Here is a 12,540-nt window from a genome sequence, read left to right as displayed (position 1 = left end):
TCAACAGATTTCTACTGGTCAAATCCCATTTGTGTTGTTGGGCAGAGTTTTTAGGGCTTAGTGGGAACTGTCCTGCAAGTAGACCAACACTCAAAAGACATGACGTCATGAAATGGCACTATTTGAACTACAAGATAACCTTTATTCATGCACTTGAATTGCTGTTCTGTATTAAATATAAAAAGGAAATCAATCAAATACCTCATAGGAGCGCCATTTATCATGTTGAGAAATAAGAGACTTTGAGACTATTTTGGTAAATATTCACGTACAAAAACACGTCTTGAGAAAAAATATATACCACAGCAGTTCAGACAGAACTCATTATTGCATACGTGTATAATCATTATTTTTAAATGCCACAGCATTCATTTGAATAGTAAAAGAAATGGGAATGTTGACACAAGTCTTGCTGTTATTCACAAGATAATTGAAAGCTCAAATAATGTTGAAAGTTCATGTCTATTTGCGGTCTATTGGTCAAAATGATTCGCATCATCGTCACCGTCAGTTCGACAATGTTTTACATGTTCATCTTTTAGCAGCATAGAATTAAAAAAAGTCAATTTGTACTACAAAGAAATACATCATGTAAACAATATGTAACTATACAGTACTATTCGAGGATTGTTATATAACTTAAGCGTGAACGGTTAAGCAGCAGCAGCATTCGTCCATCTGGTCGATGTCATTTATTTTAAACGCTTTGTTTTTCACCTTCTCTTGCTCAATTGTTGCTTCTGGTGACACGCGTTTGTTACAGTGCTCGGGTTAGTTCTAATTAAAACCTTGTCGACATTTTAATAACAGGGAAAGTGTCACATATCACCGTTTGACATAAATGAAGGTGTTTCCCTCTCCGGCTGATCCATCATCCACCAGGCTTGAGTGTGGACGGGAAAATAAACATTGCGCGAGTCAAATGGTGATGTGGCTCAGAGCTGGGAGCAGGAGACCGATACGGTGGGGAACCTGGTCGCTGTCACGGCCCGGTTGCGTTGGCCCATGTAGGAAAGGAGTCCAGGTGAAACATTGCCCGGCCCCAGGTGTTGATGGACAGTGTGATGCACAATATGCCAATGATGTTCATGACTATTCCAGTCCTGGCCTGAAAGATGAGAAAAGGTTGAACGGACGTGGACAAATGGACAGACAGACTGCCGGAAAGTTAGAAAGGTAGGGAAGGAAGAAGACGGCAATCACTTTCCCACAGATAATTTGAATAGGTTAGGTGAGTTGGTAGATAAGATGCGCAGACAAGACAGATTGATGGACGGATAGTCAATAGACTGGTTAAGTGGATGTATGGATTGGCTGATGGATGGATAGGTTGGTAGGGTGTTAAGCATACAACTCACTCAGTGACAGATTGAGACGGTAGAGATGAACAGACCAGCTGATTGACAGGCACATAGTAAGTAGGCAGGGGGGTAGCTAGAGAGTTAGTGAGTAGATGATTGGAAGCAGCAAAATGCACCCGTTTTTAGTCATCTCAGGGGGCGGCCATTTTGTCACTTCTGTCGACTGAAAATGACATGACAGACCCTCAGGGCTCAGATAATGACCAATCACGGCTCACCTGTTTTGATTGGTCGTTACCTGAGCAGTTGTGATATCATTTTCAGTTTCAGAATTGACAAAATGGCCGCCCCGAGATGGCTAAAAACGGGTGGATTTTACTGCTTAACTCATATTGCACAAACACGATATTAATCAGAATGCCGTGTTCTATGCAGGCGGATTAGTTGAAACACACCATTCTGATTAATATTGTGTTTGTGGAATATGAGTTAAGCAGCAAAATCCACCCGAGCAGTTGTGATGTCATTTTCAGTCGACAGAAGTGACAAAATGGCCGCCCCCAGAGATAGCGGATTGGCTTTCAACAACTTTTAAATAATTTATCTTTTCTTTTGATTGAAGATAATTTTTGTTTTTCTTCTTTTTTTTCTATATATTTGTTGGGAGGGAGGGCATGAACGGATTTTTTTTTTTTTTCTTCTAATTATCTATGTTTTGCTTTGAATGTTTTAAAGCACTTTGAGTTGCATTTTTATGTATGAAAAGTGCTATATAAATAAAATGTGATTGATTGATTGATTAACTCTTATTCCACAAATGCAATATTTATCAGAATGCCTTGTTTCAACTAGTGGGCTTGCATAGAACATATTCTTGAAAACAAATATTTTTGGGTTGACTTCCTTTTAAGTAGCTAGGCGGGTAAACGCTGTAGATGGCAAAACCAACGGATGGATGGATCTACTAACAGATGGGGTGGTAGGTACAGCGGCTCACTGACAGATTGACAGATAGCTAGATCAATTGACTGGTTAGCTATGCTAGCTCTCTGCGGTCCCTCGGTATGACTAACCGAGGCCAACAGGCCGCACTCACCATGTCGGAAACCTTGAGGTATCCGTAGGAGAAGACGATGGCGTTGGGCGGCGTGGCCACGGGCAACATGAAGGCGAAGGAGGCGCTCAGGGTACAAGGCACCATGACGTACAGCGGGTTGATTCCGATGGACTGCGACTGTGGAATCAAACAAGGATCAACTTCAATCCTCCACTCCACGTCAGCTGGTAACCGCCGGAGAGAAAACTCTCATTAGACGGGCATAATTTCGATGTATTCCAGCAAACTCGAGGCTGACTCATGGCATCTGAAAAAAGATAAGTGGAACTTTGCTAGCAATAATAGCAGCTTGCAAACATGACTCCGCAAGTATGGCACCTCACAAGGGCACAGTAATTTCTGCTTCTTAAAATAAACCAAATAGGTAACAGCCCTTCATTGGAATTGTGGCCGCACTGATTCATAGGTTGTGGCCAACAACATGTCATTGAACCCTTCAGGAACAGTTCTCATTGCGTGTGGGAAGACATGGACTTTACTTGAAATGATTGGCCTACTTCAAGCAAATTCAACAATGAAGGAGGTTGCTAAAACCACTAAAAATACATAATGATACTGAATTTGAATTATTAAAAACCTCAACAGGAGAAGATATGACTGACGTTGCAAAATTTTATCGAAACAATCCGAATATTCCACCTAATATAGGATGAGCCCGTCCAAAGATTTTTTATTTATTTATATTCTGCCCCCAAGCCGATTTAAGTTAGCAACATGAAATCTGGCAAGCATGTCTGTCCTGAGTAGAACCAAAACAAAGTCTCTTGGTTAGGGAAAAGGTTTAAGGCCCAGTGAGCGGCGAACAATTGCGAGTGTTTTCGAAGGGAAGCGAATGTTGCGTTCACGTCAGAGTTCGTTCAATGTGGCAAATGTTGGCAAAACGTTCGCCAACAGTTTTTGTGATTTTTCTTGTCGCAAATTTTGAACATGTTCAGAATTCCCTTGCGACAAGAAAAGTTACAGGCGAACGTCTCAACGTGACCACCCTTTGGCGAACTTTTGCCAACTTGAACAAACCCTGACGTGAACGTGGATTTTTTTTTTTTTTTTTTTTTACCTTCATCAACAGTCGTAAATGTTCCCCTCAGTGGGATAGGGGCTTTAAGGCTCATTTTGGTCTTTTGGCCATTTCCACATGTACTTGAGGTATATGATAATATAGAATAATTTTGACATTGCATAATCTTTACTTAATTATGAAGGGGGTGAGGAATGATTAAATTGTAGCATCTTTGTCAGGACCTGGGAGGTGTTGAATATTCAAAGTGGAGATCCACAAAGGCTAGTCGAGTATCAGACGTTCCAATGAGTACTGAGTATGAGAGTTGACTGACACAAGTGAAGAGTGCGTGATCCCAAATTCGAAAACTCGCCAGATGGTGGATTGCAAAAGTATTGAATTTCTGCCACTGGAATTTGGGAGGAGCATGGCGGTAACATTTTATTACTCAACATAAAATATGAAACTGTAATGAGTCAGCTTCACAAGATCGACAAAACGTCTTGCGTGTGATAATCACACCCACTTAATATTCATAAGGGCCCCCGACTAGCAGAGATGTCTAGCTTCAATAACTCGGAATACTTGCAACTTTGAATATTTGCATTGAGAACGTCCGTCCGGTGATAATCAATTCACTGCTTATGGATGCACATTTTTACTTTTTAAAGCCTATGCAAATTGTTTCTTTTAAGTGGAAGTCACATGCTTTGTCCCACCTCACTTTCAGCTGCATGTAACTCTTTTTCTTATCTTGACTCGGAATAAATATATCTAAGCAGCCCTTTCCCGGTACTGTCTTTCGCAAACCCGTCTCGCTGGCGCTCGCTCGCAACCCTCGAACAGGGTGCACAGTAATGCCATTCTTCAGCCCGTGGCGGGGTGGGCTCCATTGCAAGGCCCAGGAGCTGAAATGGCATGTTGGCAGCTTACGAATGGGAGGAGGGGCCCCCGGAGAATGGGACTAAACACATTCAGCCTGAATGAGCAACTAGACGGTAACAAAACAGGCGGAGAATGGGCTGATTGTCACTGGGAGGAGTTTGAACGCTGGACTCCCATTGGAGGAAATCACGTGAAAAAAAAAAAGCACTTCACCTCGCCGAACCAAACGGTGTCGTCTTTTAACGAGAGCACGTCTTTTTTGTTTTCTTTTTGTATCGCTTACCATTGATGCTAAGATGGGCAGGAAGAGCGTTGCGGTGGCTACATTGCTGGCGCACTCGGTGAAAGTTGCAATCAGGAGGCACAAGACAATGGCGATTGCCCAGGGTGGGATGCTTTGCAAGGGGCTCATTTGATCTCCCAGCCACCTGGAAAGTCCCGATACCTGGACAAACAAAAAAAACGTACACTTGTGTTTGGGTTAAACTAAGGTCTCCACTCAAATGGAATTTCATAGTATCAGAAATTGAAGGAATGTGTCCATGCAGTTTGGATGATTACTATTTGGAAGTCTTAGCAGCTACAAGTTTGTTTGTTAACTTCCTTCTGGATTCAACTAAATCAACGTTAACATGATGTGATATGACTGCCATGTGACATGAAAAAAACATAATCAAAGCACATCTGTTCACACATGAAACATCAACTAAGCTTTTTCGGCCAAGTTGGTCTGTTGGTAGGTGGATGACCAGACCAAATGACCAGACAGTGGATACACTATAGAAGCACCTGGACGAACCAACTGACAAGTTGGTAGGTAGGTAGGTAGTTACTTAGACAGGCAGGCAGATAAAGGAGGTAACGGGTGGGTAGGCAACGATCATAGGGTGCATGGACAGTGAGTGTGAAGACTTGTACACTGACTAACACATAGTAACTAGGTAGGTAGGTGCGCAGATAGGTATGTAGGTGACTGAGGGACCAACAGATGGTTTGGTAGCTGGTCCGACAGGCACATAAGCATTTTCAAAGTAGAAGTGTACACACACGGTAGGTAAATTTGTTGACTGTCAGATAGTTGGGTAGGCCTACAGCTAGGTAAGTAATCTGGTCAACACGTCGGTGGACCACGGAACCAACCCACAGAATGGGTAGGTGGGAGACCGACCAACAGACATGTAGCTACTAAGTACTGTAGCTAGAAGTGTGGCTTAACTCGCAGTGAGGATTCGTTGACGGATAGACCGACAGATAATGTCGGTAGGTAGATGGACTGACAGATGGACCAGTAGACAGACCAAGTGAGTATGTCGCTAATTAGACGGATGGACAGATTGATAGCAAGTACAGCAGGTAGATAGCCGTCGTCACATGTTGTGTTAGCACTAGCATCTGAGCTAATGTGAAATCTTCAGATTTATCCGAGGTGCTTGCACCAACTTGTAGTCGCGTGTCACCCTGTCGCCCACCTACCTCACTCCCTTTGGCCAGGGCAAAGCCTCCACCAAGGAGCAGCACGATTCCCCACGGTAACTTCTTCTGGGCCACCTTCCAGGTGAGCAGACGTGGAGCTGAGCCGCACGTCTGCTGGGACGCTACACAGTGAGTCGAGTGTCAGTGTTGTGTCATTGCACAGCGACAACCTTTTTGATGGACCTACCTGTGTCAAAACTTTGCGTCCTCCATGAGCAGAAATGTGGACGTTTGGACGGCAGGACAAAGAGGAGGATGGCGACAAATATGGCCACAGTGGCGTCTGTGACGTACCTGAATGGCACAGGTGGGCGGTTCATGAAAATAGAGCCTAGAGTGTGATTAGGGGGGAAAAAAAGTTGTTGTTGTACTCTGCTTTGGAGTTGAAGATGTTTGTGGCCCATCCGTGCATAAAGCCAGGATCCCTGGAGAACCACAGGACCACCAGCAGAATGAAGAGACCAAGGACGCTGAACTCGCCAAAGGACATGGGCCCCAGCCGGCGATGTTGCCTTTTGATCACGTCGTAGGCGGCCACTTCCTTCTCCGTCTTTTCAGCGCCGCAGCCCCACGTCTTCTTGAAGCTGGAAACGAAAGCGCCTCGACGTTCAGTCCCCGTCCCCCGCCGTGTGCTTTCTCGGCGTCCGTTCACTCACTTGAATCCAACGAAGACAAACTGTAGCCACAGCCACGCCAGCGCCAGCATGAGGATCATGTTGGGGAAGGCGAATCCAAACCAGGAGGCGAAATTGATCACGTCGCCATTTTCAGGAAATAGTCTGAAGGACAGCAACATTAGCTTTAACTTAGTTTCATGGTCGAAAACCGCGTCTCGTAGTTCACATTTCATACACCGCACTTTTCGGGTGTGTTGTAATTAACAGAGCTGGGCATTTTACTAAAAGTACACAGTCCGCCACTGCCATCAAAGCAAAAGACCCACTGGCTCATTTGTCCATTGAGCACCAAGTTGGGACCAGTCCCCGTCAGCGTGGCGGTGCCACCAATGCTGGCGGCGTAGCAGACGCAAAGGGTCATCCCTTTGCACATCTTCCGTCTTTCCGCTGCCTCCTTTTGTCGGGTCACCTCAACGGAGCTGTCCAGGAAAGTCACCACCATAGGGCCTTCAAACAGGAGGTCAGATTGTGAGAGGGGCAAGCGAAAAACACCACAACCGCAGAGTCCAGCAGCCTCTTACCCTCTGTCTCTTTCTGCTGCTTGTCGCTCACCGCCGACGTCTGGACCTCCTCCGAGCTCAGGATGGCGGGCATCTGCGCGTCGCTGTTGTTGAGCTCCTCCAGGACGGCTTGGACGATGGGCACCATCATGGCTGTGGTGGCCGTGTTGCTGATCCACATGGACAAGAAGGCCGTCACGCCCATGAAGCCCAGCATTAGCCTGCCGACAAGGGTCAAAATATCAACCGACTTAAACGAACGCCCTCGAACCACCCGGGCGTTTGCGAGCCGTACTGGAGTTTTTTTTCCTTTTCTACATTGCAAGTGTTACCTTGTTTTTACAGGTAAGGCTCTCACACCTGTGCCCCTCTGACATCTATATGACTTTTGTTCCTCGTGTTTAGTATGTATGTACGATCATTCTCAAGAGCCGGAAATTCCGTCAGACGCTCCGTCGCTGAAGGACACCCGTTTCGCTCACAATGACGAATGACGGGAACATTATAAAAATGACGGACTAAGCGTTGACGGAAGTGGATTTTCATACGTCAGTGTAATCGTCACTAACGGGGTCAAGTACCGACGGACCGCTCAGTCACTGACGGACGCCCGTTTTGCTGACGACAGAAAGGAACACACTTGTACAGTAGGTGGCGGTATGTACTAAAGAGCTGCAATCTGCCCATTAACCAAGATGACGACGAGGAGTAGGAGCGAAAATAGATGATTACAAAGAAAAAAAAAAAATGGGCTTCCAACTACGCTTAGTCCGACTCACTTTTTTTACTTTGTTTCCCATCTATCGTTTATAGCCTAGAAAATGGGCCGTCCGTCATAGGCAGACCGGTCCCTCGCATAGGCAGTATGCCCAACTCTGCTGGTTAAGGTAAGCCATTTTAAACTTTGAATCAAAATGAAAACATTTGGGCATTGTAGGAGTTAAAACGGCTGCAGGTAGCCACCGGGGTGCTCACAGTGACCACTTTTACAGTTTAATGGATAAGAGAAACGTGGAAATGCTTCAACTCAACCGGCAGGTAAACAAGCTCTTGAGGAGCACCTGTGGCTCAAGACAAACTGTGGCAGGGTTTTACTTTCTGGACACGGATTTGACACCTCCGTCAGATAGGAGGATTTGCATTTTGGACGTATATGTATATTTTACATTAGAAATAATCTGAAGGCACACCACCAAAGAAAAAAATGAAATAATGCTCTGGTTTAAATTTACAGTATTGACGTATTTACTTCTGGGCCTGTTGAATTAAACAAAGCTTTTACTCGATTGTATGGATGGCAACAGGTGGGTACAGAGGTAAATAGTACCTCCTGCATCTAGAATAAAGGCATATTTCAAAAGCCTTAATATGATGAGAATGTTATATTTTGGATATTCACTTGTTAAAATGTGACTTTCTTGATTGATTTTATATTGTAAGATTAAGACTTTATCTTGGAAAAATATGACTTTGTTCTTATAATTTTACATCTTTTTTTGAGAAAAGAAATTTTCGTGATTTTTGGGGGGGGAGGTGGGGAATTGGCAACTTTTGAATTCTTATGGCATTTTGGGCACATTTATGTCGAGATGCTGTTTTGAAAAAAAAATCTCCCTTGAGTCACATAGTTCCCCTGCGCTGTGCTTGAGTGTGAACAAACCATCAACAGGGGACAAAAATGTGTTCCTCGGCAGTGGAAACGGGACACCGGATGCAACTCACAGTGCCGGACGCACGCCGACGAAAAGGAGCACCCTGAGGGCGATGCGCTTGTGCAGGTTCCAGTGCTCCACGGCCACGGCCACCATCAGGCCGCCCACAAACAGCAGGTTGGTGTCCTTCAGGTACTGCATGCACACCTGCGAGACAAGCGGCACAGTACTGACGCTGTCAAAAAATCCACCGTCACGCAAGGGCACATGCGTGTGCGCAATGTGTGTCATAATGAATCAAATCAAATGAATCCTTTTGCCAGTTTGAGAAGCCACCCAACACGAAAAAAAAAAACAGAAGGCAGTTGAATTACTTAAAAAAAAAAAATAGGGTTGTATGCCAGTACGACTACGACTTATACGGTTTTCATCTTAAAAAACATACACATTAAAAAACATTCTTTATAATATACTGCTTTTTTTTAATGGAAAAGCTATTTTTTTTCTTGAAACAAAATTCTGACTTGTACTGAAAAAAAAAAGACTTCTTGAAAAGGATCAAACTTTTTCTGAATTTTTTGGGGGCGGGGGTACTTTTTCTTATAAAAAATCTAATCTTCACTTGAAAGAACCACACATTCTTGACTAAAATCTGAGTGCTGTAGGAATAACTGACTTTAAAATGTATTCTTTTTCTTGAAAAGCCACAACAACTTTAATAAAAGCACACACAAGACAAGGTGGCTTTTCTGAACTATACAATGCTTTTCTCACAAAATAAATGTTTCCCTGGGGAAAAAAAAACAATTTTTGGAAACCAAAATCAAACTTTTTTGTTGTAACAACTCTTCTGGAAAATGATACAAATGTTTTCTTGAAAAAAAACATGGCTTTTTACAAAAAAAATCGGACTTTTGTAAATCCAAATATGTGTAGATTTTTGATCATGAAATAAAAGTTGTTGTTTTTTTTAATTTACTTTTTTTTTTGCCAAAATACGCCTTTCTCCCCAAAACTTGACCTTTTCATGATAAAATAACTAACTTTACTCCAGTAATATCATGACTTTATACCCCCGCTAAAATTCTGTATGGTTAAAATGTTATAGTTAGTGCACTTGTACACCACATTCTTCACTTTGCTGCAGCACTGTCCTCAGTCTCCTCTTACATGAAATATACAGACTACCCCAATCTACACGAATGAGGTTGTCAGAAAGGTTCCAAGGTTAGTGCCACAAAAGATATATTTCTACAAGCTTTCCCTTTCTGAAGCCTCACACTTTCCCAGCCTTCTTTGCATTGCTTTATGGACTCCTTGAAAGATTCTTTGCATGCGGCTCTGTCGTCACGGCCGCCGTCCTCGTCTTTAAAACGGGTCCCCTTGATGACTATCTCGCATTCGGGAAACAAAATCACACAGCGCCACTTCGGGTGAGGAGCGATTCAGAAAATGTTGGAGCAACCTCAACCAGGAACTGTCAGATGCTCAGGGCATGGTGGGACCATCAGCACGCTCGCCTCTTCTCACACACTGAACAAAGCAAACGCTGGAGCATCTCTTTGGGGAAAACTCGTCTTTTGGGATTGTGACAGTCCTGGAACTTTCCTGACACACCTCGCATGTCGATGTGTTGAAAAGAGGAAAAAGAAAGGGGGGAAAAAAAAAGCCACTTTTCACTCACACTCTGGGAATCCATAACGCCGAAGAGCGGGAAGAGGAGCGCAGGCAGCAGGGCCGTCACCGCCAGTGGGAGGACCTCGGTGCACCAGTACACCGCCATGAGGATGATCACATAGGCGCATGCTGCTTCCTGTCAAATCCAACACCTCAACATTAATAATGCCTCTTACATAATTAAGCGATATGACGGTCAAAGGCTGCTGATGAGTGTTTATCAGGACTTTGATTGACTTCTCTTCGTTGATGCTGATGAGCTAGCGACTATCACTTAGGGCAGAGCACTTTGTTCATATACGCACTTAAGCAGCTATAGTGTCTTTATAAGTCTTTTTTTGCGACGTGCGTGTTGCGTGTGCGCGCCACTGTTGTCACAGCGTGGACGCGGAGTGAGTGGTTCCCACGCTGGGAAAGACCCCTCGTGTGAAAATCACAGCTTGTTACACCAAGTCACGTTCGCGTGCGTTTCGTGTACGCACGAGCAACAGGTGCAAGTCAAACACATTCGAGGGGAGTCAAGGAGAAACGTTGAGGACTTTTGCGTCATTTTAGCATCCCGTGCGCTCAATGAATCAGGAAGGGACGGATAAGAATGCATAATAACGTACCGACGTGCCGATGACGAGCGGCAAAGGCAGCAGAAGCAGCGGAGCCGAGAAAAGGATGAGCTCGTTCTTGGCCGACAGCAGAAGCTTGAGCAGAGGCATCCTGATGAAGTCACAAGCTCCAAAGTGCTCGGCTCTTTTTATTGCGTGCGTGGCTGATAAAGTCACAAGCTCCAAAGTGCTCGGCTCTTGTTATTGCGTGCGTGGAGGTGCAATGACGGAATAAAGAGAGAGATAGTTCCACGCCAATAAAAGAGGGACTGGGGGGGAACCAGCGTACAATGGAAAGGGGCGGTGCGAAGTTGTGCGCCGTGCAGGCAGGGCTGGTGACAAAAAAAAAAAAAAAAAAAAAGAAAAGAGACTGAACGTTGAATTCACTTACTGACCCAGGGGGTCCCACTGGAACCTTGCCTAAAGAGAAATAGTTTTATAAATCATTTTAGCTATAGTTTAGAGATTTTTTTTTTCAAGATTCGTTTTCCCCAGAAATCTTGCATTTATTCAAGAAAAATGAAATCATTGCTGTTTTTTTAAAACTAACTTTTATTTCTTTTTTCAGGAACATTTTTGGGGGAAGAAAGACGTTGTTTTTATGTTTTGAGTGTCAGACAAACAAGAAACAAAAAAGAAATTTCGCATTTTCGACAAAAAGTTTTACATTTTCAAGAATAAAAGCTATTTTTGTAAGAAAGAAGTTGAGAAAAAAAGGCATGTAATTTTGAGAGAGGTTGTATTTAATTTTTTTTTTTTTCAGAATTAATATTTTCAATTTAAGGCTCTAGAATAATAAAGAAATTTCGAGAACAAAAGCCATATTTTTTTTTGTAAATAATTTTCACCACAAAATAATGTATTTTTTCTAGGTTGCATATTATCGCGGTCACATTTCACAGAAAAAAAGGCATAATTGAAAAAAAATATATACAGTTCGTTTTGACTTGTTGAGTTAGTTCTGAAGTTTCTTAAGCTGAACAAAAAATTGAGGGGTGAAAAAAAGGTGTTTTCTTTGGTTTGTTTTTACTTTGTCTTATTTGTTTAAGAAAATAGGCTACATCATTTTTTGGGGGGGGTCCCGTATAAGTTGTATATTTTCAAAATAAAAAGTTGTCTAGTTTTAATTTTTTTTAAATTAAGAAAATAAAAGCGTTTTGAGATAAATGTCAGATTTTCAAGAAAAGGTCATACATGCATATATTTATCTTTTCCAATATATATATTTTTTATCACAATCTCATGATAATATCTAGTCTTTTAGAATGTATAAAAGTTTTTTTTAGGGGAGCAAAGTCATAATTGTAGCCAGATATCAAAAGCTAGACCCACCCTTTGAATTATTATTATTATTATACGAATAAATAAATGTTGGGACAGTCACATTAATTTTAACTATTTAAAGTGGGTTACAGGGTTTAGTTCAGTTGACCAATGACCTAACATCCACTTTGTGTCCCTTTCTATAGAACCACTTTAAAACGTAAAAAACGTTGTATTTTGTACTTCACTCCACTAGGTAACAGTATTTTCCATGTTGAAATCGTCGGTTCTTTTATCTCAGACAGATTTTTACCTGACAGGTAAATAACAACCTAGAAATCTGTCTGAGATAAAATGACCAACGATTTCAACATGGAAAATACTGTCACCTAGTGG

General features: G+C 42.8%; 1 protein-coding gene across 1 annotated transcript; it reads right to left on the bottom strand.

Annotated features, from left to right (window-relative positions):
* Positions 1–121: 121 nt before the first annotated feature.
* slc13a5b (solute carrier family 13 member 5b) lies at positions 122–11,149 on the bottom strand. Its single transcript, XM_086035283.1, has 12 exons — positions 10,894–11,149; positions 10,290–10,418; positions 8,676–8,812; positions 6,975–7,174; positions 6,720–6,900; positions 6,433–6,555; positions 6,148–6,360; positions 5,964–6,070; positions 5,777–5,898; positions 4,587–4,748; positions 2,398–2,535; positions 122–1,108 (listed from the first exon to the last, which is right to left on the bottom strand). Exons 1-12 carry the CDS (start codon positions 10,990–10,992, stop codon positions 983–985), a joined length of 1,737 nt encoding a protein of 578 aa, XP_085891409.1. The 5' UTR covers positions 10,993–11,149; the 3' UTR covers positions 122–982.
* Between the last annotated feature and the right edge of the window lie 1,391 nt (positions 11,150–12,540).

This window comes from Filicampus tigris, chromosome 7, assembly GCF_054856515.1.
Source record: "Filicampus tigris isolate MCC_2025a chromosome 7, RoL_Ftig_1.0, whole genome shotgun sequence".
Taxonomy (NCBI): Eukaryota; Metazoa; Chordata; class Actinopteri; order Syngnathiformes; family Syngnathidae; genus Filicampus; species Filicampus tigris.
This window is presented reverse-complemented; position numbering and strand designations above follow the sequence as displayed.

Coding starts and splice junctions, on each gene's coding strand:
- slc13a5b (XM_086035283.1), bottom strand. CDS start 10,992: ATGCCTCTGCTCAAGCTTCTGCTGTCGGCCAAGAACGAGCTCATCCTT. Junction 6,361..6,432: donor TTTGTCTTCGTTGGATTCAA/GTGAGTGAACGG, acceptor TTTCGTTTCCAG/CTTCAAGAAGACGTGGGGCT. Junction 6,071..6,147: donor ATCTTCAACTCCAAAGCAGA/GTACAACAACAA, acceptor TGTGCCATTCAG/GTACGTCACAGACGCCACTG.